Source organism: Prunus dulcis, chromosome 1, assembly GCF_902201215.1.
Source record: "Prunus dulcis chromosome 1, ALMONDv2, whole genome shotgun sequence".
Lineage (NCBI taxonomy): Eukaryota > Viridiplantae > Streptophyta > Magnoliopsida > Rosales > Rosaceae > Prunus > Prunus dulcis.
Window position 1 is genome coordinate 43,560,228 of NC_047650.1, and position 27,410 is coordinate 43,587,637.

The 27,410-nt window shown below is 37.9% G+C and overlaps 3 protein-coding genes and 1 non-coding gene across 7 annotated transcripts; 2 read left to right on the forward strand and 2 right to left on the reverse strand.

Annotated features, from left to right (window-relative positions):
• The first annotated feature begins 1,022 nt into the window (after positions 1-1,022).
• On the forward strand, positions 1,023-9,444 carry LOC117630835 (sphingoid long-chain bases kinase 1). Its single transcript, XM_034363645.1, has 9 exons — positions 1,023-1,301; positions 1,553-2,296; positions 2,422-2,793; positions 3,422-3,515; positions 3,631-3,668; positions 5,737-5,883; positions 6,590-6,689; positions 7,578-8,512; positions 8,835-9,444. Exons 2-9 carry the CDS (start codon positions 1,808-1,810, stop codon positions 8,985-8,987), a joined length of 2,328 nt encoding a protein of 775 aa, XP_034219536.1. The 5' UTR covers positions 1,023-1,301; positions 1,553-1,807; the 3' UTR covers positions 8,988-9,444.
• A 1,033-nt stretch (positions 9,445-10,477) lies between these two features.
• Positions 10,478-12,837, reverse strand: LOC117616728 (NADPH-dependent pterin aldehyde reductase). 2 transcript variants are annotated; one of them, XM_034346125.1, is made up of 3 exons: positions 12,472-12,585; positions 12,235-12,301; positions 10,478-11,130 (listed from the first exon to the last, which is right to left on the reverse strand). In XM_034346125.1, exons 1-3 carry the CDS (start codon positions 12,474-12,476, stop codon positions 10,606-10,608), a joined length of 597 nt encoding a protein of 198 aa, XP_034202016.1. In that variant the 5' UTR covers positions 12,477-12,585; the 3' UTR covers positions 10,478-10,605. The 2 variants fall into 2 exon arrangements, with proteins under 2 accessions (XP_034202016.1, XP_034202015.1); XM_034346124.1 differs by lacking the exon at positions 12,235-12,301 and having other exon boundaries at positions 12,472-12,837.
• Positions 12,838-16,372: 3,535 nt separating this feature from the next.
• On the reverse strand, positions 16,373-16,445 carry TRNAV-UAC. The gene has a single exon. It is a non-coding gene; the product is annotated as a tRNA-Val (tRNA).
• Positions 16,446-17,298: 853 nt separating this feature from the next.
• LOC117614014 (zinc finger CCCH domain-containing protein 5) lies at positions 17,299-26,616 on the forward strand. 3 transcript variants are annotated; one of them, XM_034342680.1, is made up of 9 exons: positions 17,299-17,925; positions 19,456-19,608; positions 19,733-19,867; positions 20,031-20,189; positions 22,386-22,478; positions 22,848-22,964; positions 23,914-23,988; positions 24,180-24,397; positions 24,962-26,616. In XM_034342680.1, exons 1-9 carry the CDS (start codon positions 17,533-17,535, stop codon positions 26,433-26,435), a joined length of 2,817 nt encoding a protein of 938 aa, XP_034198571.1. In that variant the 5' UTR covers positions 17,299-17,532; the 3' UTR covers positions 26,436-26,616. The 3 variants fall into 3 exon arrangements, with proteins under 3 accessions (XP_034198571.1, XP_034198572.1, XP_034198573.1); XM_034342681.1 differs by having other exon boundaries at positions 24,986-26,616; XM_034342682.1 differs by lacking the exon at positions 20,031-20,189.
• Positions 26,617-27,410: the final 794 nt, after the last annotated feature.

Consider the following 27,410-nt stretch of genomic DNA (forward strand, 5'->3'; position numbering starts at 1 on the left):
GCCCAAAGCGGACAATATCATGCTACGGCGGAGCCGGTCCGGGGTGTGACAACGTTGATGAATTTGAGAAGGCACCAAAACTTTAGCAAGTTGATACTTTAAAACCAGAGACTGTGCATAAAAGCCATAAATGTTGCAATTTGACAACAAAATCATTATAAGATCTCCATAAAGGCTAACATAGGAAAACAAAATAAACCCATTCTTCCTTTTTTAGAATGAAAATAACATAACATTAAAAAAAACTCTTTGAAAGGATCAACCCGATTTGGTACTGATAGATCCTGAAAAGATGAGCAGTGCCATAACCATTTTGACTAACGACATTACCAAATAACATGCAAAGTTGTCTCATGTTGTTGAAAACAGTAAGGACACAAAGAGTGAGGAACGTTATAACGTCGATGAAGGTTAAACAAACAAGGAAAAATATCATGAACTGCCCTCCAAAAAAACACCTTGATTTATTAGGAACTTGGACATACCAAATGGTTGACAAAAGCAAGTCCACCCTGTGATCAAAGGCACCCAAATCCCTAGACCTTCGAGAAACCAAAGATTGAGACAACCAATATGTATGTCTTAGTCATGTTAGATGTGCACAATCTATGTTTGATGCGCTGGAATTTAGAACTAATGAAATATTTGATGTTTTGAAGTCTTTGAATTGATAGAATGCATAGAAGTTGAAAAAAGTAGCAGGTTTTGGCCAAACCAAACCAACCAATGATTTGGTTTTGGTTTGATTTCTCTTCTAAATTTAGTCAAAATTAAACTAATGATCCCTTAAAATATAATCCAAACCGTGCCCGTTCTTTAGCAAACAATTTAGGCATACATTTCATATGCTTTCTTAAGCTTTTCCCACGCCAACACAGAACACGGGAAACAATTTTACCTTTAAATAAAAGGAAAATGTTGTTGTTTGTTTTTTTTAATTTTATAATTTTTTAAAGAAGGAAAATTTTGTTAAATAATAAAGTTGCGGGTCCAAATGGAACGACTCCCACAATAAAGTATTTAAGTATTAGGGAGCCAGCTCCGTTTCAGTTCCCCGGTGAATAGTAGGAAACAGAAAAGAAAAAAAAAAAGAAAAAAAAACTGATAGATAATTGAGGGCCGACCCCGACGAAAGTTGAGGAAAGCAAAGCGGGATGCTTTGGGCTGCCCTCTCTGGAGTTAGGTCTGATTGATTACTGTGCGACTTTCTTTGTATTCCGAAACAAAGATCTCCATCTCCATCTCCACTTGTGCTCAGCAACATCACCTGCGCTTCAGCTCGGCTCAGCTCAGCTCAGCTCGTAAGGCTCCCTCTCCTTGTTAGCCCTGTTCATTTATTTATTTATTTTCCTTAATTCCGGCGGATTGTTGACACTCGATTATTATTTTGTTATCATTTTATGTAATTGTAATAGCAATGTAATTGTTTTGGATTTCCTCAATATTCCTAGTCCCAGTTGTAGAAATGGCTATTTGCCCTCATTGAATTCGATAAATTTTTTTATTTTTAAAAATGAATAATTAAGGTCTAATTCGAACAATAAATTTGCAGGCTGGTTGATCTAGTGGTTCTATGCTGCAATTACCGCGTAATCTAATCTATGTTTCTCAATTAGAAGGAATTGGGATTGAAACCTGGTCATCTCCAGCTGCTGCTCATCTATCCCTACCTACCAAGAGTTTTTATCCTGCTTGCTGTCTTTGCGTGTGTGTCTTTTTCTGGGTGGGGGTCTCCTTTTGCAATTCAATGCAATATCAACAGTAACGCAAATCAAAAGAGAAGAAAAGAAAGATAGGAAGAAATAATATGCAGAATAGTGGGATTGTTTCCAATTCCAAGAATAATTTGAGAGTGACAACGCCTCAGCAGTCTCTTCGGCGACTGGGATTGTGCTCCCAAATAGCTACTGCTACTGGGGGCCAGCACTCCTCCCCGATTGTCTTCCCTGAGAAACAGAAACGGCACAAGATCAAGGCAGCTTCTAAGACTCCACCTACCCCTACCCCTGCTGATGATCCCAACATAGTTAAGGCCTTAGACCACAGGATTGACATTCGGGCTTCTGCTGCTGGAGATGAGAAGTCTGATTTGTTGGGTTATGCCGTCTTTTCCGGGAAATTAGTTTTGGACAAAAGAAAAACCAGCAGTATAAACACTACTTCTACTGATGCACAACAACAACAAACCTCCTCCTCCTCTAATGATATTACCAACCAGGAAGCTGTTGATGCTAAACTTACCAGCAAGGCTTTAATTTGGGGTTCTCACATGCTGCATCTTGACGATGTTATCTCAGTAAGCACAAACCTCCCTCTATAGCTAAATGTTACAACATCTACGAGTCACAAGGTAGTCAGTCTTTCCCCTTTGGAATGAAGTAGCTAGGAAACGGTAATCTTGTTCTTTGCTTGCTTCCACAGGTTTCATACAATGTTGGTCTCAGACATTTCACCCTGCATTCTTACCCCTTGAAAAAAGGTTCCTGTGGCCTTTCTTGTTTTATGAAACCTCGAAGAAGCCGGAAGGACTTTCGATTCTTGGCTTCTAGCATAGAAGAGGCAGTTCAGTGGGTTGGCGGGTTTGCGGATCAGCAGTGTTATGTGAATTGCTTGCCTCATCCGTTGCTATCTTCTAAGAAGCAGGCTTCTTCAGAATTACTTCCAATTGATACTCCTCCTGAATTAATTTTCAAATGCAAGAGTCCCCCAAAAATGCTTGTCATATTAAATCCACGATCTGGACGAGGCCGTTCAAGTAAGGTTTTTCACGCCGTCGTTGAACCTATATTTAAGGTACGATGTATTTCCTGTTACCTAAATTCTCTGTGTTAGTTCTACTGCTTTTTGTCATTCAGGAGATGGATTAATTATATTTGATGGATATAACTCTTAAACTGAACTGCCTGTGTCACACATTGATGCATCACCTATTAATTAGAATTATTCTAATATTAGGGCCATTGCGTGTTTGTTTTTCTGTTTTTATTTTTTATTTTTTATTTTTTATTTTTTATTGATTCTCGTTTTTATTATATCCCTGTTCCTAGTGAGATTACATTTACTTTCCTGTTTCTAGCAAGATTAGGTCCTTATAAATACATCCTTTGTAAATTAGTAGAGACAGACGTGTGATGAATGAAATTACTTCTTCCTAGGGTTGTCACGGTGGATGTACACTTTGATTCTGTAGCCTTTACATGTAGCATATATGTCAAACTTAGGCTTAAGGATAAGCTCAAACATGTATATTCTAGGTAAAAGAGTACATTACTACTATTATAAACTCAAAATCTAATTCAGTTCTTTATTATTCTTTTTTGTACACTTGACCTTAATGGTTGCATTGGCTTGCTATGTACTCTTTTAGAGCTTCTCTTCATATTCATATTCATATTCATATTGGAGCTGTAAACTGTTACAGCTTGCAGGTTTCAAACTGGAGGTAGTCAAAACAACGTCTGCAGGTCATGCTAGGAAACTTGCCTCAAGTGTTGACATCAGCACTTGTCCTGATGGTACTACACATAATGCACTGTCTGATTGCATTGCTTATTTTGGGTTTTCCTCATGCATTCTGATTTTCTTCATCATCTTTACAGCTTTTGTCCATTTATAATTTTTTGCTTTCAGGAATCATTTGTGTTGGGGGCGACGGAATTATTAATGAGGTAAATCCTTTGCCACTTGGGTGCTCCTTAGTCACCAAGTATTGTACAAATACCTGATTATTCTTTTGCATGTATTTCAAGTGTACTCTGTGAACCTTAGATTAATGGTCTGAGATTGGTCATTCACATTAGTTAATTACTAGAGTCTTTTCTTTCTCTCCCGCTCTCTCCACAGATGCATGTGTCTTTGTGAGGTTCTTTATCCCTTTTGACAATCTTTGGTAATAGTAGGGGTGTTCTTGTAAAGGACTTGCCCTTCAATTTTTTTTTTGCAAATCGATATCCCTTTCAGACGATGCCCATGGTTTAGTGTTTGTAATGTGTTTATATATGCATGTAATTGTGAGGTATCTGGCAACATTAAGTCACAAAACTGATATCTTAACCGTTGAAATTATCCAATGGCTTAAAAAATGAAAGCTTGCATTGGGTATGGGAATCCCACATGTCCAGCCACATTTTCCAAAACTAACTTAATTTACTGTAATCTGTCATTATTTCAAGAAGAGTTAGGGTTTTAAACCTGCCTATTTTTGGAGGCTCAGTTGCCAGATGTGGAAAATAAGTTAAATGAGAAGAAGAGCAAGGGTAGCTTCAATCTTGTGGCTGAATGAAGAAAAGAGGATGAGAGCAACGAGGAAACACCCTTGGAAGAAGAGAGGGGAGGTTGCAATAAGGGAAGCAGTTGAAGGACAGGAAAATAGGAAGCTAATCATACGATTTGGAGTGAAAAGTTGGCTTAAGGGAGGGGGCATTGGTATTCAGGTCCTAGGGCAGAATTATCTGAAGATCTTGTCAAAGAGTAAAATAAGGAGTTGGGCAATTGAGAAGAGTTGGTTGATGTGGAAGTGGTGCATTGGGTAATGAAAATCTAGACCTGGTACTGGAAAAGGAGGATGATGAAAGGATTCTTTCGGTTTGGTGTGTTGACAGAGATCTTAAGCAAAATTGACATTTGTCCAGGATTGTTTTTGAATGGGCAGATTGAAATTCAGTGGTTGTGGGATTGTGGACAGCAACATATTGTAAAGGACAAAGAAAATGCAGAGAACTCAGATATTGAGAAGCATGAAGAGAGTGCCACAGAACTGCAGGATGTTGGGAGATAATAGGATGTTGAGCCTTTCGTCTTTTCCTTTGTCTTAGGATGTTAACTGAGTTACGTTCTGTTCTGGAAAATGTCATCTAGGCAGTAGGAGAATTTGGGAGTAGGAAGTCAGGACCCTTTTCATGCATGTCCTATTCAGGGCAACAAATGGATGATTCTTCTTGTTCTCTTGTTGGTCCCTCTCATGCAATTTTGAAGGTCAAAGTACCACTGAAGGTACGGGTTCTGGCTTGGGTTTTTGCTCATGTGAAGGTGCTGAATGTTTCAATGGTGCAGAGGAGGAAACCTTATTGTTATCATTCTTCTCAATGGTGTGTAATGTGGGAAAAAGATTTTGAATGTTTGAATCATTTAATGCTTCATCGTCCAGTTGTGTATTCTTTGTGGATAAGGCTGTTTAGGGGGACTATATTGTGTTGGGCAACCCCAGAATCTTGTAAGCCATTCTATGTGAGAGGCCTAAGTTTTTTGGAGGGACGAAAACAGGCTTGGTGCTGTGTTAGCAATATTTTGGGTTGCTTGGATGGAGAGAAATAGGATAATTTTTAGGGCGCTAGGAGGAAGGATGTGAATCATTTGTCTGATACAGTTTGTTTCTGGCATCCTTATGGGCGTCAGTTTCTCGGATTTTTAGGATTGGTCCTTTCATGCTGTTTCTTGTGATTGGAGCACTGTTGTATTTTAGCTTGTTCTTTTGCTTTGTTTTAATTGGTTTTCTTTCTGTTATGTTGTCCACTGTGTTGTAATTTCTTTTTCTTTTCGACGAATATCTTTGTTTCTAATAATGAAGAATAATAATCAATGCTCTAATTTATATTTTTAGAGTGAGATGAATCTGAAATTTGAAAAGTAAAAAAGTTTGTCATTTTATTATTATTATTTGTTTGGCTACCTTCAATGCATTAACGCTTTATCTTCTTTCTTTATTAAACAATTTACATGAACTTGATTTATGTACAGGTTCTAAATGGTTTACTTAGTAGAGACAACCAAAAAGAAGGAATTTCCATACCAATTGGAATTGTACCTGCTGGTTCTGATAATTCATTAGTTTGGACTGTTCTTGGAGTTAGAGATCCAGTTTCTGCTGCAATAGCCATTGTAAAGGTAATGTGTTTAGGGTTCATCATGTCTGTAAACAAAAACTACTCAAACCAGTTCATAGTGTATTCTTCGAACTGTTGTTCAACCATTCGAACGGTCATAAAAATATAATTAATTAAGAATTTTATTAAAAAAGAAGCTAATCCAAAGTTTCATTTATCTTTTTTGCAATCATTTTCTTACCAGCTAGGTTTTTAGCCATATAAAATAAAGAAGTAAAAAAAAGCTTCTACCAACTAGTTCAGACTGATACACCTCACTTTGTTTTGTGTGTGTGTGGAGGAAGTTACCAAAATTTGCTGTAATCAGTTTCTTACCAACTAGTTGAGAGAGATTACAGCTCACTTCGTTACAGTCTGTAAACTATTTTGAAAACACATAGTTCTAGAATACTAATCAAATAGACCCTTCATCCTTCTGTACGTCTGCCAATTAGGCATGACACTGATAAGGTATGGCTACTGGACACCCCAAATACATTGAAGGGCTTTGGAAGACAAACAAACTCAACACTTGGGCACACCCAAAGACGATTCCTTTTAACCTTTTATCTGCTGCATTGCATAACATTTTAAGATCTCATTAATTTACTCATCCAGTTTTTGAGTTATGAAAGTACCTTTCAACTACAATCTTATCTGTAAGGTTCTTGTTACTTTTAAATAGTACTCATTGACGTAGAAATTATATGCTTTTTTGTTGGTTTCAGGGGGGTCTTACGGCTACAGATGTTTTTGCTGTTGAGTGGATTCAGACTGGTGTCATTCACTTTGGGATGACAGTCTCATATTATGGTTTTGTGAGTGATGGTAATTCCTGATACATAGAATTAAGTTTCATCTAGATCTTGATTTGTAATGTGATGAACTGATATCCCATCTCCTCTATATTTAGCAGCAAACTAGGTGGATAAAGTCTAATAGTGCAATACTTTAATCTGACTTTGTGGTTCTCATGTTTAATCTATCCGTCTTTGGATTTAGCAAAACTGTACTTTAATTGGATCGAATGGTTAGATTTTTTTCCAAGTATTTAATGTTTGTCTTGTTTGTTGATGCTCGTTCTAGATCCAACTGACAGTATTAAAAACAGTCCAGTTGCATCTCTCTCCTGTGCCTCCCTCCCTCCCTCCCTTCATGACAGTGAATTATAGGATGTTAAAGTATTAGGAATTGTGAAGATTTATTGGAGGCATGTGATGTTCATATTTTGTAATTTCTATATTTGTTAAGTAGCTTTCAATTACAAATTAAGCCTTTTTTTTGGGGCATGAATCCCAAACCTTCCAATGCTCCAATTACCTAGCTTTCTGTTATTGTTTTAATTGTGTGCATTCCTATAAAAAGATGTTTCAATATGATATCTGTAACCATTCCATAAATGTTGCATGAGTACTCTTTTTTTAAATTTCCTTCAACTGAAGCCCACTGTATAGATATACAGTGAATCTGGACCTCTATGTGCGTGCTTGTGTAAGGCTTGACAGTTTATCCAAAGCCTGGTTATTCATTAACGTTGTGTCTTGTGGCTTGTGGATTATATTAATAGCATTTTGATCCCTTGGTCCATTAATAGATGATGAGCTGGAACTTAGAGAACAGTAGTTCTTAATTTTGGTCCACTTGTGTTGATCAAGATAAGTGTGTATGGTGAAATCAGCTTTGTTAGAATGTTAATTCGTCATGAACTGGTTGCAGTGTTGGAGCTCTCTGAGAAATATCAAAAGCGCTTTGGTCCTCTGCGTTATTTTGTTGCTGGCTTTCTTAAATTCTTATGCCTACCAAAGTACAGCTATGAAGTTGAGTATCTTCCAGCATTAAACGAGGATCTGGAAGGAAAACTCTCAGCTGAAAGGGAAGTAGTTGACATGTCAGAACTATACACAGACATTATGAGGAGATCAAACACAGATGGGATTCCGCGAGCCTCGAGTTTATCTAGTATCGACTCCATTATGACTCCTACTCGAATGTCTGGAGACTTGGATGCAACCTGCAGTAGCAATCATGCTACCATTGAACCATCTGAGTACGTGCGTGGCCTAGATCCTAAATCAAAACGACTTTCAATGGGAAGGAACAATATAACTGCAGAGCCAGAAGTTATTCATCCGCAGCTACCTCTGTCAACAACTCCAAATTGGCCAAGGACCCGCTCTAAGTCGAGGACAGATAAAGGATGGACTGGATTGACAGCCACACATGATGCCTCCAGATCTTCTTGGGGCAATGCTGGAACAAATGATAGGGAGGATATATCATCCACTCTGTCCGATCCAGGTCCAATTTGGGATGCCGAACCCAAGTGGGACACCGAACCTAATTGGGATGTGGAAAATCCTATTGAATTGCCGGGGCCATCAGATGATGTGGAAGCAGGAAGAAAGGAAGTTGTTTCTAGGTATGAAGATAAATGGGTTGTTACAAAGGGTCAGTTTCTTGGTATTCTGGTTTGCAATCATGCTTGCAGAACTGTTCAGAGTTCCCAAGTAGTGGCACCAAAAGCTGAGCATGATGACAACACCTTGGATATGCTCCTAGTTCATGGAAGTGGGCGGTTAAGGCTATTGAGATTTTTCATGTTGCTGCAGATGGGTAGACACCTTTCACTGCCATATGTGGAAAATGTCAAGGTATGGGCATTTACTTCAATAATGTCCTTGAACGTAGGATTTTGACTAATGTATTTATTGAGACCATGAAGCTCCAAAGAGTGCATTTCGCATTCCAGTTATGGGGTTGGATGTGTTTTTATTCGAATATTTATTTTTCATCAAGTTCTGCCATTGGTGAAAAGAATCGGATTGAGTTTAATTTTCCCTTGTGGTGGTTGGGTTCAGGGGATGGGTGAGCATAAGAGTTTCAATTGCTGTTTTGTATGCAGGTGCTTAATTGGGAAAAACAAAGGATTAAGTTGTATAGGGGCCTCTCCTAATTTGGTGTTTTTCGTTGCAGGTGAAGTCAGTGAAGATTAAGGCATCAGGAAAGCACGGCCATAATGGTTGTGGTATTGATGGAGAGCTTTTTCCACTTAATGGGCAAGTGATTTCTTCTTTGCTTCCAGAACAATGCAGACTTATCGGTCGCTCCCTTAGCCATCAAGTCTAAGTCTGACTACCATACCATACCATACCATGCATCTTCTTTTGGACCTCCCTCAATTGGATTGGATGCTAGCTAGGGCATCTTTCCTATTCACGTACCAAATATGCAAGATTATCTATCCATATACCAACTAGAAAACCTTCTTCTGCACTATTTTCTTCTGTTTGACCCTTAGCCCTTGTACCACCCCACCTTATTGTAACAGCTGAAGTGCCTGTAAATTTTTTTGTTTGGCAATGTTTGTTTATCTGTTGTTGTTTATTGGTTTTTCTTTCTTATTTCATTTTCGGATGGATCATGATCATGTAACCTTGCCCCTTGTTTGCTATCTGGTGCGAGCTGCTTGTGTATTTACGATTCGGATACTCCATTTTTCTGTGACCATAGTCATAATATTTGTTTTCTTTTGTAACATTTGATCAGCCAACATTTCTTGAGATATATGTTCGTCCTTATGATCTTGATTTTGTTGGATAAGTTTTATTACAGGTATTTTAACTTTAAAAGCTAAACCCAAACCCACTGCTTAACTTAGCTACGCCGGTTACAGAGACATTTTCACACTACCACAACGGACTCGATCAATTAGAAGAGAGAAGTGAGATTAAGAGAATTTATTTTTCCCAATTTGGTCATTGTGTTCGGTTTTGTTTGTAATATGGGGAAAATTTTAAAATTTTCTCTAATTGGCTTCAAATCATCATCAAAATCTTATCTAAGCTCATGAATGTTGCTCAAAGGATAAAATCAACCAAGCTAATGCTTGCAACAATGACAATTAACCAACCAAGATGCACTCACTTATTGAATGTCTATGCCTTACTCTACTCTTGTGCGTGAGTTGAGTTCTAACCTTCCCATATCTTTGTAATGAATTTTCTTGCCTTATACTCATGCCTAACTTTCACATGTGGGTATTGTTGTTTGAGAAGCTCATGCCTTGGACTTGAAGTTTTGTTTTTACAAGGTTGTTTGTTTCTGCTTGCTTTAGTTAACATGACACGAAGTCAAGGACTCAAACAACATCTTCAAATTTCCAATGAAATGATTGTTGGGATTATAAGTTTGCGAGGCTGACTCTTAGTGATCATTTTCAATTAGTTATTATTATTTATACCCGAAAACAATTGGAACTGGACAAGGTCTAAACTGAATGGGCAGCATCCTAGAGTGGATTTGACTTATTGATATTTGAACTCCTATCATTCCCCCTTTCCGGTAATGTTTTTGCTTACATATAGACAAGTATGAATTTTCACTTCAATGGATGTGTGGTTAATCTATCTTTTACTTTCGCTAAAATGTATGTACGGCAGCTAATCTATCTTCTACTTTCAACCTCGACAAAATTTCAAAGTTAGCCTCCATTTCTTACTTCAACATACCTTAAATCTAGTTAGTTATCTAATGCTAGGCACCATATATGAACTAACAAAACAATAAGCAAAGCAGCCCATGACATAGCCAGGACTTTTAAAAAAAAACACTACTCGGAATAGAAGAATGGAAGCAATCAGCTGATAGATCTACGCGAAATTGAAATCTATCATTTAAATAACAGCAAAATAGACCGACTCATAGTCATAGACTACAGTAAAGTCTAGAGTCGTCATAGTCATATTCACACAGTGAGAGAAGCTCCATTGTCGGCTGGTGTGAGATTCAAGATCATGGTAGCAGCCTTGACGGCCCATGCATCAGGTTTCGGGTAATTTTTCATGCTGGAGTCTCCAAAACACGACTCAAGCATGTCGGTGTGTATGACACCGGGGTTGAGTGCAAGAATTGCCATTTCACTAGGCAACTCCCTAGCAACTGATCGGGTCAAGCCCTCCACGGCCCATTTGGATGCACAGTAAGGGGCCACATGTGCCGCACCCGATCGGCCCCATCCTGAAGACATGTTGACTATGATTCCCGCTGGGTTCTTGCCCTCATTCCGCGACAGCATCAGCGGAATGAAGTGGCGCAACACGTTAGCGATTCCCTTGACATTGGTGTCAATGACGCTGTCAAACTCTTCTACCGGCACCTCCCAAAGCTTCTTGTTGTCGTTGATGATGCCCGCATTGTTCACTATTATATCTGGAATGCCCCTTTTTTCCTTCACAACTCGTGCCATCTCAGCAATGCTGGTATTCGACCTCTGCCAATAAATAAATATAATAACACACACACACAAAAAATCAAATCAAACCAAATTACTCGAATCTAAAACCAAAAAGGAGTGAAAATAATCTTCCAAGTTTGTTAGAAAAACTATGAAATGATTGAGCAGGCGGGATGAAACATTTTTGAGCAACGATAGTTATGACACCTTCAGATCATAGATTCATGTCCAACCAGGAATCTCACTTGACACCAGTTTTATATCATTTCTTGCAAGTTTGCAACTAGTCAGTTCTTTTATATGATTTCAGACATGTACAAAATCTCAGTTCTACATTTCATACTAAGACATTAATCCCTAAATCAATGCACTAAATCTCCCAAAGTACAAGCATATAATTGCCTTCACACATCTTCAAACACAATACAATACATTGCCTAATAGTATTTATCACTTAGAAAAAACCTATCCACAGATTCCATTGAGTCTTCATGTTAATACATTACAGGGTAGTGTCCACTAACATGTGATGGCATGGAACTTAAAAAGAGCCCATAGTGAGAAAACAATCACAAAAGGCAAGAGGGAAAAGAACGGAAGCATTAATTGATCAAATATAGAGAAAACATGTGCTCTACAAGTATTTTTTGGTAAATGATTTAAACCATCAACTAACTCAAAGATTATAATAACCAAGAAAGGCATTAGGTACAGGTTATAAACCGAGCATCAAGGAATAAGTTCTTCAAACAATTCACATACATGTGGACTAATCTTTAACAGCATAAGTTTCAAGATACATACAAGAGGGTTCCGATTTATTCGATCAAAAGTTTTTAAGCGGCCCCTATTTCTTATTCATTTATTTGTTTCTTTTCTTGTGGAGGGCATCTTTTCTCTTATTTATCAAATGCAAGTTTTTAGCATTATATCATAATGTTCATGAACATTTTCTTGCTTCCAAGCAGCACCCCATTATGTACTACTTAGATCATTGTTGTTACCATGAAACAATCTAACAGGAAAGACATCTTCTAGTAGAATAATTTGTCTAAGACCTTTCAGTTTCTTTCTCATTTTTCTAAATAAATTAAATATAGAAATGGAACATCTGAACTCATCATGTTTTAAAAGGCCAACCTTTTTGAGCTCTTGACCAATACTTTTCCTTTTACTTTGCTTCATGTCTATCAAGAATTCATCAAAACTGTATCACAAATAAAGAAACGCATTTTCTAGATTAACAATTCAGCAGCACCTTTTGCACACCAGAACAACCAAACTAAGCCTAAGACAGAAATGAAAAAAGAAAAAAATAATGACTAATAAATTGCTCAAAATTCAAATTCCAAGTTAATTAATCAAATTATTACATACGACATCGGTGTTGAGGAAGAGGTGTTTGTCGGAAGAGAGTTCGGATTGGAGGGCGTTGAGCTTATCCTGGGCACGGGAGCAGCCGATTACGGTGTGGCCCCTCTTGGCCATCTCTACCGCCAGCGCTCGCCCCAGCCCTTTGCTCACTCCTGTTATCACTACAATCCGAGACGCCGCCACGCCGCCTCCTCCTCCCTTGCTCACAACGTTCATCTCTCTCAGCCTCTCTCTCTCTCTCTCTCTCTCTCTCTCTCTCTCGGATTCTGATTCTTAACGACGTCTCGTCGGGAACCTAATGCCCCTCGCTCTCTCTTTCCCTCTCTTAGGCGCTTTCTGCTCTTCTTTAAGTAGGAAGTGGGTTGGACAGTTGGAGATAAAGCTACCTTTATAATAGTAATCGAAATATAAAAATAGGGAAAATTTCAATTTTTGTGTTTATAGTTTCTCGGATTTTTCAGTTTTGTTCATGTGACTTCAATTACAGCAGTTGGCCTGGCCCCAATTGTAATAACCCAAAATAAAATATCTAAAAATTAGGATTAATTTATTAGAGGAGAAAGACGATTTTGCCCTCGCATTATTTAATAGCGAAAAAGTTGACTTTTTGATCGAGAAGGAATTTGGCAATTCCGCTTACGCCGTTGCGTAGAGCACGGCGAAACGAGTCCGTAGACACGGAGTAGACTCGAATCGGAGTTGTAACGAAGAAAATACGTTCAAAATACCGCGAAGGGCAAAATGGTAATTTCGATAAAAGGTCATATTTTTATCTATTTTCTCCTTTCTCTCTCCTCATTTCTCTCTCCTCTCTCACTCTCTCTCTCCTCCCGTCGCGCACAGGCCGTGCGCCTCCTCCCCTTCCAGCTCCTCCCGTCGCCACCACAAGGCACGCCGATCTCCGGCGTTTGTACCATCAGCTTCGTCTCGTCGCCGCCGTCACGCCACGACCCGTCACCGCCCCTGCACCGGCCGGAGCTCGCCGGAAACTGGAGGAGAAACGGCGATTTCCACCTGATTTTCAAGCTCTTCGTTCTCCCTCAATTCTCAACCAAATCGTTCGAGTAAGGTATGGATTCTCAGCTATTTTTCGTGCTCTAACTGATGGTTGGCTGGGTTTTGATCGATTTTACCTCTAGATCACTCGATTTTCGAATTGAAAATCGATCGAAATTCGGCCGCAGTGATCGGCCATTTTCGGCCACTTTTTGGGGTATGTCCAAGAACAAAAGTGACTACAAATGGGGTGTTTTACCTAGGATAGGAGTTTGGAGTCTTGGTTTCGAGTTTTTCCGGCGAGCCGTTATCGCTTTGGACACCCAAACTGCCTGCGCGTGTGGCGGCGCTTGGGTAAGGGTAGTGAAGTGACTCTGTGTAGTTTTTCGATCCTCGTGTTGTCACGAGCGCGTAGGATTTCGCGGATCTCGATTTGGAGTCCGTTTGAGCCCCAAACGGATTTTCCATATTGTGTGATCCTTGGGTGCAGTGTCATCGAGTCATTGGATCGCACTCAATTTTGGATATGTCGTTCTACATGATTTCAGGATCGTGTAGGATTGCGAATCGGAGTCCCGGATACTCCGAAATCGCAAACCCTGGGGCTAGGGTTTGGATTTTAACCGATAACGCGATTTTGGCTAATCCGACCGTCCGTTTCCGACCAAACTCGCGGAACATGATTCTTTCACCGTGAGAAATCCTTAGAGAATCTCAGATTGGCCATCGGAGATCGTGGACCCCACGGGGTCCCGGATCGGCCGGTCTGACGGTTTATCGCTTAGTAAAACTTCGGGTCTTTCAAGGCCGTTCTAATTGTCTGAAAGGTTAAGTGGGCATAGGATTGACTTTAAAATGAGTGTACGCATTTCTAGGAGCCGGGGGCAGGGTATTTAATTTAATTCTTTTATCGAGTAGTTTGATTAATTTAATATTCATGGTTAATCAGGCATCAGGGGCTAGACTGAGCCCAGGAGGGACCTTCAAGAGGTCCAGCTAGCTCGGATCAGCAGTGAGTGGACTTTCTTTCATAAATGGTTTTCTATAAATGAGTTATATAAACGATTTATATAAATGAGTTTACCTAAATGATTTTATATTGATTTTATATAAATAAGTTTTTATAAATGAGTTTATATTGATTTTATATAAATAAGTTTTTATAAATGAGTTTATCTGAATAAATTTCATTATTTGATCTTGAATAAGTTTTATTATGTTTCCGAGCATGATTAGTACAGTAATAGTTCTATAATTCTGTGCTGCTTACTTACACATGCTAAAAAGTTATAGAAACAGAGTTTGAGGTTTGAATCAGTTGAGATAGCAGCATAATTTGAGATTTCAGTTATTTCAGATTTTTTCTAAAGTAATTTATTTTAAAACCACCACGTACCCATTTTTAGTTGGTGATTACCCTCAGATGGACCAATGTCTACGGACATCCAGTCTGTTTACAGTTCTGTCAGTCCACTTGACATCGCCTCACGAGTTTCGGGGACGCTCGGACCGTGTGTGCCAGGATTTGCGGCTCGGCAGACTTGGTGTCCCGAGACCTGCCAGGATTTACGGCTCGGCTGACTTTGTGTCCCCGAGACCTGCCAGGATTGCGGATCAGGCTGACTACGGTCCCCTGATCCTGTCAGAGCTGCTCGAGTCGACTTGTGTCATCGAGACCTACCGGCAGATCAGGCTTATAGTCCCCTGAATCCTGCCAGTTTGCGGCTCGGATAGACTTTGTGTCGCCGAGACCTGCCAGGGGATTTGACGATTTTACAGGGGTACAATTAGGTGGTAGTTTTAAAGGAATTTGAATACTTTTATACAGCTATTGCTTTCAGTCATTTTATACTAGTTTTCTTAATATTCGTGCATGTTTTACATCACCATATAATTGTTCAATTATACGAATTTATATATATACATTTATACATGTATTTAGATGAATACCTTATATTAGACAGTTGAACTTTAGCTTTACTTATCAAGTTATTTTTATCATGGGGGTTATTATGATTATAAACTGTTTTCAAGAACATTATTTTTGTCCACTCACATTTTCAACTGTTTTTCGCCCCCAGGCTGTAGAAGTGCGCAGGCATCCACCACCGGGCCACTCCTAGCTTCCGCGCCACCAAGAAACGTAGGATTTTGTTGTAAAGTTCTTGAAATCTTGTAAATTAGTAGAAAATGCTCTTATATCTAGTTTTAGTGGGAAACTTGAACTGGTGAATGCTTGGTTGTTTTATTCTGGCAGTTGGTGAAATTATTTGCTTGTTTAACAGGTGGCAGTTTTTGGGTGTGGGCAAATTACAGGAGAGACTCTGCCGAATTTTCGGCAGGAGTTTAAGGGAAGTTTTATTCGTGGTTGTAACAGGAAGGGTAAAAAGGTCATTTGTGCCCGACATTCGTCAGGTGTCGGACACGCACAGGATCATGCTTGAATTTCAAAGCGGAATTGGGATCGGGTCCTGTCACCCATAGTTTGATATTCTCACGATTCTAGGGTATATCTAAATTTCCATCCAATTTTATGACCGTAAAAGTATGTGTACTAAAGTGGGATGGATTCAAAACTACATGAATAAAATTAACAGAATTGAAAATATAAGTATTAAAGTGGTTAAACAGGTAAATTATAGAGACCACAAATGACTTTTGGCCTTATTTTGACACTTGAAAATCACTATTGACCATGTAATTTCAATTCCGATAATTTTGTTATTGTAGTTTCGTAATTGCATATACATTTATAACTGTTGTGAAATTCTTTCTTTTTTCAAAACACATTCGCTATATATCATCAAGTTTCAACGGATCAAGTTCAAGGAATATTCAGACCAATACTAAAAATAATTATTAAAAAAAAAAGTTAAAAGAATTATTAATGGTTATAAAAATAACAAAATGTTGCTGCCCAGGATCGAACTGGGGACCTTTAGTGTGTAAGACTAACGTGATAACCACTACACCACAGCAACAATAGATGAATGATAATGCTAATTCATTATATTTGTAATATTTGTAAGTAGATTGATTCAACAAGGTAATTTTATTATTATTTTATATCCTTCGGGTATATCCATTAAATATTATTCGTTACTTCTGTAGATTTCCAAATCTGACCAAAATTAGTAAAAAATAAATAATTAAAATACACCTTGAATTATGTTAGAGCATCTCCAATCGATGTGTCAAACGTGCCACATAGACATTCAACAACTAGAAATAACATCTCACATCACTCCAACCGATATGTCAAAGCTGATGTGGAATAAAGGCTAGAGGTTGAGATGTTATTTTTGACATCCCAAAAGCAAAATGTCAAATGAATATTTTTTTTCTTTTCATTTTAATTAAAAATGACTCAACACTAAAATGTAATAAAATAATAATTTAATTTGACATATCGGGTGGAGTGTAAAGCTGTGTAAGATGTCAAATTACCATATCAGCTATCAAATTTAAATTTGATGTTTTATATTTGACATCTCCTTTAAAGATGCTCTTAGATCTCCACGCGTCTTGAACCAAGACTCACACAATAAGCACCATGACACAAGCCTAAAAATTAAAAAAAATAATAATAATTGGGCCGTTGAAAGTTTCGTAACCAACCAAAACGGACCAAAAATTCAATATACTAACTCAAATCCATAGAGCCTTATATATGATTGTTAGGCGTGTATCTCTTAATTGTTCGATCAAATTAGTTAATCCTTAGATCAAATTAATTTAACTTAATCTAACAATTAAGAGGTAAAATTTCGCTATAGATCATATATAAGTCCCTCACTATAGAACGACTCCCCCAACATTGATTAACACCAGAGATTTTGGGCTGTCGAAAGTCCAGTACGGTTAACGAGCTGGGTTATTTCCCGAACCGAACAATCCTTGCCCAAACCTACACACAATTTTATGATTGCAACAGTAAAGTGCATTATGTTAGCTACTAGTATTCGTCTTTCATGTGGGAATTAAACGGCGCGATTTCCTTACCATCGTAACTTTCTGGAGCATTTTTATTTTCCCGGAAAATTCATTTCTGAAACGAAGCGCTCGATAATGGACCTGGCAGACCCAGTAGCCAAAGAAGGAGAAGCAGATGCTGAGCCTAAAATGGAACGTTTAGCAGAAGAGAAAGGGACGAATAGGAAGGAGAAGAGGAAGGCAATGAAGAAGATGAAGAGGAAGCAGACGAGAAAGGAGATGGCGCTGAAAGAGCGAGAGGAAGAAGAGGCAATACTCAATGACCCTCAAGAGCTTATGAAAATTAAGCTGATGGAGCAAGAGGAGGCCGAGAGGTCAGAGAGAGAGAGGAAGCTGTTCGAGGAGCGAGAGAGAGCATGGATCGAAGCCATGGAGATTAAGAGGAAGAAACAAATTGAAGAAGAAGAAGAAGAAGAGGAACGGAGAATGAAGCCTCTAGAAGAAGAAGAATTGTCTCGGAAACAACAGGTTGTTTTGTTTATCCCTCTTTATTTTTTGGACTGCAATTTTTCTCTCTCTGTCTTATGTGGTATCACCAGCATACGTTTATATTTGGATTTGGGGTCTGTTTGGTTACTGAGAAAGGATGGCATGTGGAGGGGCGGACCCACATAGTGACAAATGGGGTCCCCTGACACCATGGACGCCGGAAAACTCCCTGAGAAGCTCCGTTAATGAACCCTTCAGAGGTTGGTGGGCGACCCTGAGGTGCCCACCAAATGCTCGACGAAATGCCCCAACCAGTTGCTGCTGTCTGTGCGCTGCTTTAAGCCCAGCTGCGTGCGGTGGCTTCCTTTTTGTTTTTTAAAAGCCTGGCCTGCCGCTTTGTTTATCATTAGAATCAAAGTGGACATGGCCGTGTACATGCTGTTTTGACTTGCATTTCAGTCTATGAAGGCTATATTGGTTGCTAAGTTGCATTGACAACCCAGCCAAGTAATCAAATTTTGATCACTTTTGTCAATTTGATTGGCTGCATTTCGTATATCAACAAGAAATAACTTGTAGTGGCTCCCTTGATCATCATGATTTTCCATGTCAGTAAACTTGTGTGTTAAACCCAAACTAGGTTCAAAATTATAAGTTAATAGATAAAAAATAGGAACTATTCATGAGCTAATTAAAGTCCTAGAACACATGAATATGTGTACTGAAAGGGGGTTTGTGTTTTACCATAAATTATGAATGAAAGTGTTTCCATTTTAATTTTGGAGTTATTTTCGCCTAAAAAAATATAGGAACTTTTACACGTTGACCCTACGGAGTAAAAATACTGGATCCGCCACATGATGTGGTTATGAGTTCACCTATATACTTCTTCTGATTTTGATTCTTCTTATGTATTTTCAGTTTATTTAGTTTATGGTCTGTATGGTTCCTCAGAATGTGCCTGAAATATGATAGTTAGGGGGAAGTATTGCTCAGGAAGAGTAGGATTTCCGAATGTAATTATATTCATGAATACGGGATTGGTTAGCGAGTAAGTGTTGTAAAGTGAGAGCTCACATGGACATTTGTTATGGTTTCTAAATAATGCTACGCTGACTGGTGTGGATTGTGCATTCTATTCTTTTACGTGTACAGTTTTTTTTGTTTGGGTTAATTTATTAATGTAAATTGCATCATTGATAAATCCGTTTTGTGGAGCGGTGGTCCTTGTATATGGGATGCAAGATGTTTCTGCTGTCAGTTGACATAATAGGTGCATGCCCGTGGTAGTAGGCATGGTCTTTCATTTGGAGACGAAAATATTTTGTTTCTGGAATGGATGTTGCTAATGTTTGGTCAGCACTTCTTTTATATTTGACGGGGAAGATATAAGCATTATCTGCTAGAAGAAGCAAGAAATATTGTTTAAAATGCTATTTAGAGGGGAGATCAACTTCTTTTTAGCATTATGGTTCATAATTTCTTTTGGTTTGGCAATAGTTCAAGAGGAAATATCTTTATTGTCTTTGAAATGTTTTTTTTCATTATTACTTGCAATATGAATAGCAGGTTGAAAATGAAAATGACGGTAATGAGGTTGATGATTGGGACTATATAGAAGAAGGGCCTGCTGAAATCATCTGGCAAGGAAATGAGATAATTGTCAAGAAGAAAAGGATCAAGGTTCCAAAGAGGAACACAGACCAGCAAAGTAGAAAGGAGGTGCGTAACATGAATCTGGAACTTTGGTTAGATATATATTTTCCTATGGGTCATCTTACAGTGTGCTTGCTTTTTTGGTTTTACCAAAAAGTTTAAATTGTAGAATTTGTCATTTGTTTGACAGGATTGTGATAGGCCCACGTCAAATCCTCTCCCTCCGCAATCTGAAGCATTTTCTGATTATAAAAATTCATCAATGTCAGCACAGCAGCTGATTGAGAATGTTGCTCAACAAGTACCCCATTTTGGAACTGAACAGGTATGCCTCTCTCTCTCTCTCTCATTATTATCCATTTCTGTGTTGATAACCCTTCATATCTCTGCCAATAGTTCTTTTACTTCATGATTTGACCTAGTTATTTTGTTCATCGGTGAAGATCATAGTCCATAATCCCTAAGTTATGTACATTTATATATGACAGGATAAAGCTCATTGTCCTTTTCATTTGAAAACTGGGGCTTGTCGGTTTGGTCAGCGTTGTAGCAGAGTCCATTTCTACCCAGATAAATCATCCACACTGCTTATCAAGAACATGTACAATGGTCCTGGACTTGCTTGGGAACAGGATGAGGTGCTGGAGGTCTGTTAATGCTGCCATGCCTTCATGTGATTCTTGTATCCTAATTCTAACTTTGGGTTTTCGTATCTTTCACTGAATCTGTGAAACCTTTGTTTTATGGCGTATCATTGCATATGAAAGAAAGCAGTTTATAGAGTTCCCGTAAAAGGAAAAGTTTGCTCATTAAAAAATATAATTATTTTCTAATCCTACCCTGTTGAGTAGGCATATCTGACATTGAGCTGTTATCTAATCCTACTCTCTTCACAGGCTATTCTATCTTATTTGTTTCTTCTTTGAGCTGTTATCGGTTTGAAGGTTTTTCATTTGATTGCATACCATGTGTCTTAGTTCAGGAATGTGGTTTAGTTAATTTGTTCTTCTTTTCATTTATGAAATGGCACTCTTCTTCTTTGACATGATTTATCAGAGATTCATTTGCGATATTCACTTTGGTGGGGATTCACGGTTTCGGCCTTGGTTGTATTGGAATTAAAGATACCCCAATAGTGTATCCTTCGTGCTGGCAATAGAATTTTGTTCCCATATAACGTGTTCATTGGTTACTTAATCTTATTATCATTTATGTCATAAGTTTTTCTTCCCTATTTGTTTATCTTTTACACTTATATTTAATATACCATCTTTTACACTTACTTTTGGTATTCTACTTTGCAAGGAATTTTAAAGTTTTATCAATTAAAAGAAAGAGGAGTTGCACGATGTATTTTTGAAGAGATGATTTAGTTGTCACTTGTCCTCGGGATGTTTCCGTTATTTTATGCCATTAAGAGATATTCTGGTTCAGTCTTCATAGTTGTGGTTTGTTTCTGTTTGAAGTTTTCATTGTTTCATAAATGCATGAGTTTACTGTAGTAGTAGTACAAGTTTTGTTCCTTAACAACTTATAGTTTTTTGGGCAATATATCTGGTCCTGGGAGTTATTGATGCTGTGTGACATCACTTCTTACATCCCACAGTTTGAGATTGTTGGTGGCAAATTTTAGAAGTATGTGAATGCAATTAGCTCTTCCTTTACGCAATTAGCTCTTCCTTTACTCTAAAAATGTCAAAGGAAAAGGAAATGGAAATATGAAAAGAACTGTCTTAAAAGATATGCGGAATCTATTATGAAGACTGGATCGCTTTTCTTTCCCATAACCAGAATGTGAAGTTTGTAAATAATTCAGTGAGATGTTATTTCATGTGCTGGTTCATTATGAAGCATTAATTGAACTGGAATCAGTATCTTGGATATAAATTTCTAAATTTATAGTGTGGTGCAACTGGAAATCATATATGATAAGCTTGTTTGATGCAACTGGATATAAATTTCTAAATTTATAGTTTGTGCAACTATGATTATATTCTTACAGATTCTCTATTTATAACTCTGCTCTAAGACTCTAATATATCAGGTACATCTGTGAGTGTCACTGTGTTTAATTTCATGTAATTTTAAGTCTCTTTGGGTATTCGCCTCCCGTGTTCTTGGTCTTTGCAGTGGATAAATCAAATGTAATATGCATAAACTTTCCAGTTACTCAGCTTAACTACCAATATGACAAGGGGAGATGATTTATACAATCTCTTCTTTCAGTTTCACGCATTGTTGCATCAAAATGCCCTACATTGGTGTTTAATATGTTTAATCTATTCTGAGCGCATGAAAGTAGTTACTTGTAGGTTCTTCTAAATTTTATACTTGGTTTCCATGCTCTTATATAACTGAGCCTCCTAAATTAATCCTCGTGTTGGTGTGGCTTAAAAATCTGAATTTTGTTGATTGGTCTAGAATTGTCTGAAAGTTATAACTTTTTGCATCATTTTCAAAAGCACTCCGGGGCTCATTTTAAGCCTGGAGTTGACAATTCTCAGTTTAGTGCATTAGATGAAGACTTTCAATGTGGTGAAACTTGTGTTAAGAAGTGCATGCTTTTCTTAAAGTCCAAGGTGGGAGGAACTGTGGTTGTTATCAGTTTGGTATTAATTGGTTTTGGTTAATGTTGTGGTAACCCATTATTAGCTCTAGAGTATTTTGCGTGTTGTTTTTCTTAGTTGACATATGTTTGAAGGTCTTTTGGTGGAGGATGCATGGCTCACCTGTTGTGTATCTTAGACAAAATTTAATATTGGGACGGGCCATTTGTATCTTTTAATTTTAGTATAAGTTGATGAGTATAATTTTTCTGGTTTAATATTTTTCCCTCTTTTCAGCATACTGATGAGGAGGTAGAGCGCTGTTATGAAGAATTTTATGAGGATGTGCATACAGAGTTCTTGAAGTTTGGTGAAATTATAAATTTCAAGGTTTCTGACAGCTTCCTTGTGATTACCAGAATACTTATTGTTTTTTTGTTTTTTGTTTTTTAGTTGTTTATAAGAAACATAATTTACAAGGGACAAGTTGTGTCCACTGGTCTAGCTACATTTGATTGGTAACATGTCAACCTAAAAACTGTCCCTACCCTTTTCCAACTCATATGCATAGCGATTGTTACATACCCTGTGGAGCCCTTTTAAAAATTAACTCTCTCTCTCTTACACACCCACCCCACCACCACCCCCCCCCCCCCCCCAAAAAAAAAAAAAAAAAAACATTTGGACATTACCTTCCTATTCAGGCCATCCAATTTCTCTGTTGGTAATCTTACAGTGACATGTGAATATCTGTGTCAGGTTTGCAGAAATGGTGCATTCCACTTGAGGGGAAACGTGTACATACACTATAAATCACTGGATTCAGCTGTGCTTGCACATCAATCTATCAATGGTCGCTACTTTGCTGGGAAGCAGGTATTGCATTTCCTTTGTGTTTGAATGAGTGCTTATGGCAGTTTGCTTATTTGAAGTTTAATGTAATGGAGTTGATATTTACATAGTTGTCTGCTTGCTTCTAATTATAGCTGGCTACCAGTTTAACTAACTTATTTCCCAGCCTTGCTATATGTTTCTTTGTCTAAAACATGTCGGGATATCCCTTTTACTGTAAGTCATCTTGGTTGTGCTGGATTTTTGTGTTCATTTAATTGGTTAATTAGTTTTAATAAAATAATAAGAAAAAAGAGAGAGAAATTCAATTTGGCAATAGTAATTTTATGTTGTTGTTGAATTACCTGTAAGGCATATCATGTACCTACTCAGTAATAATGGGTTTGATTTACTTTTGTTCTTGCTGAGAATATGAGATATCTGCTATAGTTAAGATGCGTGATCACAACTCAAGTCAAAAACTGTACAGATGAGTAGATCTATTATGTATTGATGGATGGATCCCCTTTTCACAGATATTTTTTCTATATATTCTATGATTTTTTGAATCCCATTGCAAAAATTGCATTGCCAGGTGTGCTGGTACATATTTGATATGGCTTGTCATTTCAAATGAATATATATAATTTCTCATTGTTTCATACTTTACACATTGCTATTGAATGAAGGGATAAATTGAATTTGAATTTGGCATTTCTATGAAGCCATACATAGGCATCTGTTGGACATGCACACACAGCCACTGAAAAGTATGTTACTTTAAAGGAACTATGTTTTATTGAGGTGAATACTGTAAATTTAGGCTTTGAAGTATTAATATGTACACTGAAGCCATCAGCTCTTTATTTCATTTTCAAATCTCTTTATTTATCTTTCACTTCCATAACATGTTAATTTCCTGACTTTGTTTACATTTTTCCGAACTTTCAGCTTTGGGGGGTGGTTTTGTTGACCTAATTATTGTTTTTAACAGATAAGTTGCGAATTTATCAATGTGACCAGATGGAAGGTTGCCATATGTGGGGAATATATGAAGTCGAGGTACAAGGTACAGTCCTTTCCCACTTTTCTATTTGAGTCGTACTCTCTGTAGGTGTTAAATTGGGTTGTACTTTTTAGATCAAATAAATTAGACAATTTTGTTTTATAGTAGTAAAATAAGCTTTGGCTTTTATATGTCAATTCTAACTTTGAAGTCTGACCATTCTCTTTTGTAATCTTTCTTGTTTCATCTTGCAGACATGTTCCCATGGTACAGCTTGCAATTTTATCCACTGTTTCCGCAATCCTGGTGGAGACTATGAATGGGGTGATAGCGATAGACCGGCTCCAAAATATTGGGTGAGGAAAATGGTCGCTTTATTTGGTTATTCTGATGCAGACGAGAAACAGATGGTAGAGGAAAATTTTGGACGGCTGAGGAACTCTAGCAAGATGACAATGGCAGATTCTGAGAGGTATTCTTTTCATTTAGCAGCAGCTTAAATTTTTGGAAATATTAGGTAACAAACAAAACTTATTATGGTATTAGATTGGGAGATTTTGAGTTCAATCCCCAGAACTACAACCTCCCAATTTATATCGAAAAAGGGCGAGAAAAGACAGACCAATCTGCATGTGACAGTTTCAGAATTTATCTTGTTTGATGCCCGGGTTTATATAGCACATAAAAATATCATCAGTTATATTGCATGTCCCAACAATATGCAGTTTTGCATCTGAGGGAAGAACCATTTTTGGTAGAAAGCAGCAGATGATGGTAATGTGAAACTACAACTGCCCTCATTCGGGCTTAATGTGCTAAATTTTTCCCTGTGATTGAAGTGCCCATTTGTTAATTTGGATGAAGTTTGTATGATCTACAGGCTGAACTATTTTATATTTATATGAATTACTGTGAAGGGCACTTCTTGGTCTTTGTCTTCCAACTCTTCTATATTGTTTGCATTGCAAAACAGTGCAGCAGTTGAGAAGAGAGTTTGTCTCTGTGTTAACTTGTGTTTTTCTTCTTTTTCTTACAGATATAGTTTCCAGATTCATGGCAGGTACGGGTTGCGAAGATCTAGATCTAGAGGGAGGGATTACTCAAGTTTCATTGGTTCTGGTAGAAGATATGACAGTGAAGATTATGTTTTAGAGGATGCAGAACGACAGAGGCATACAGGTGATGATAGACATCGAGGAAAAACTCTTGATGAGGATCGATGTGAAGAGAATAAGAACTTAAAAGACTATCATTGTAGGAAGAGCAGAAGGTCTGATACTGAATTTGATAGACAGTTGTTGGATAGGGAAGAGGACAGAGATAGACACCATGGTCACACAAGGAAAAGCTCAAGACAACGAAACAGGGACCACAAGAACAAAACCTATGAAACTGAATCTGACGGAGATTTGTCTGATAGGGCACGGAACAGAGTAGCACAGCATGGTTGCACCAGGGAAAGCTCAAGCCAACAGCGGAAAGGAGAATTCCTGGATGAATATGGAGATTGGCAGAACAAAAATCATGAAGTTGATAGGGATTGGTCAGATAGGGACAAAGACATAGATGCATACCAAGACAACAGGAAAAGTTCAGGACACAAGAGGAAAGTGGGATGTCCAGATAATCATAATGACAGCAAGAACAGAGCACATGATATGGATGAAGAGTGGTCAGACAGCAACAGCAAAGGTGGCAAGCACCACAGTAGGAGGAAAAGATTCGGACACATTAGCAAAGCTTCTGAATTCTCAAATCACAGGGAGAGAACCACCAGGTCTTGTAGTTATGAACTTAGTGATGATTTGTTGGAAAATGATGCAGAAAGAAACCTTAGTCATGCTAGGAAACGATCAAAACGCTTGGATGAAGTGTCAGATATTTCAGATGAGGATCGCGTCCCGACACAGAATTTGGAACATAGACATGATCGTCTGAGCCTAGAGATGAGAGAAGCAGAGTCTCTTGTTAAAAAATTGAAGTCAGATGGAACCCACGAGTCCAGCAGTTTGGGTCAAGATGGTGAGAGATATAGATCACATGATTTTGATATAAGATGCATATCTGATGTACACATGGACAAACAGGATCGCTGGGAACCTGAAGATGGTTCTGTTGAGATATTTCATAATTCTAAAACGAAAGCTGGAAGTTCAGAGAGTTTTGAGTCTGGCAGGCCAGGTCCATATAATGTAAGAGGTGAATCAAGTGATTTTGATTCAGAAGATAAAGTTGGCCAGGAAGATCAAAATGAATCTGACAAGGTAGCTCATTCAAAACACCGGAAATCAAGGAGAAAGTCTACACACGACAATCGCAAGCGTGACAGTGAAAACAGATCACTGTGTAGCAGCCAATCAAGCCATAGGAGACATTCCAATAGATTGGAGGCCACCGATTCATCTGAAGATAACAACGAATCTGGAAGGAAACACAACCAGAAGCACCATGCAGATCATAGATCTCGTGATCACAAACGGGATCATAAAAGCAGGAGTTTAGCCACGTGATATTCATCTCTAAGAATGTTTAGAAGAAGGTTATGGTCCGCAAAGAATGTGGCTTGTTTAATTTAGCTGATTTAGGGATGTGAATGAAGGTTTTATTAGCAACAGGACATGATACTGAGCAGAGTGTCGGGTGCTCTGCTTGTGTATTTGTATTATTGAGTAGCCATTACGCAGCCATCTATAATATGAAACTTTTACTATCAAAAAGCATTGAAAGAAGGGGGCTGCAAAACTTTTTTGGCATCTTTAAGCTTGTAATCAACTAGCTAAATACTTCTCTTAACAATATTAAAAAATGTCTCAAGTTCCGAAAAAAAAAGAAAAAAAACTTGTATTCATAAAATTTGTATCCCCCTCTACGTTGGTTAAAAGAGCAACTTAGAGTGTTTGTTCCGAGAAAAACCCCCAAATAAACAAAAGGCTTATAAGCACAAAATTAATAAAAGGTTACTCAAATAGTCTACCCAAGCTTCATTCCAATAGAACGAGCCAAAAACAAAAGGCTAAAATGAGCCCAAACTCATTCTACCAGTTTCAAGCTGATCGTGCCATCCCCGATGTTGAGGTTTGTAGGCTTTGACTGGGGTAATAATCTTGTAATTGTAATTTGTCTTTCTTCTCTTTGTATCTTGGTTGAGATTTGTTTGTATTTGTTTGCAATTTGTCATTCTATCAGTTTCAAGCTGGAACCCATCTAAAGAAATCTATTAAGAAATTTCTGATGCAATCACTTCTATTTGTGAATTATGTTACTATTGCAGAAACAAAGAAAGGACCTTGAGCAAGAAAGGGATTCAATTATAATTGAAGAAGAAGATAGTGTAAAGAATTATTACAATCTATTACAGCAGTACAAGAGTTTGAAAAAGGAACTTCGTGATATTGTGCTTTCTCCAAAGTACTGCTTACCATTTCTGAAACCTGGTAGATTTGTGTCAATCGAATGTGCTGGGAATGATGAAGCTTCCCCTTCTT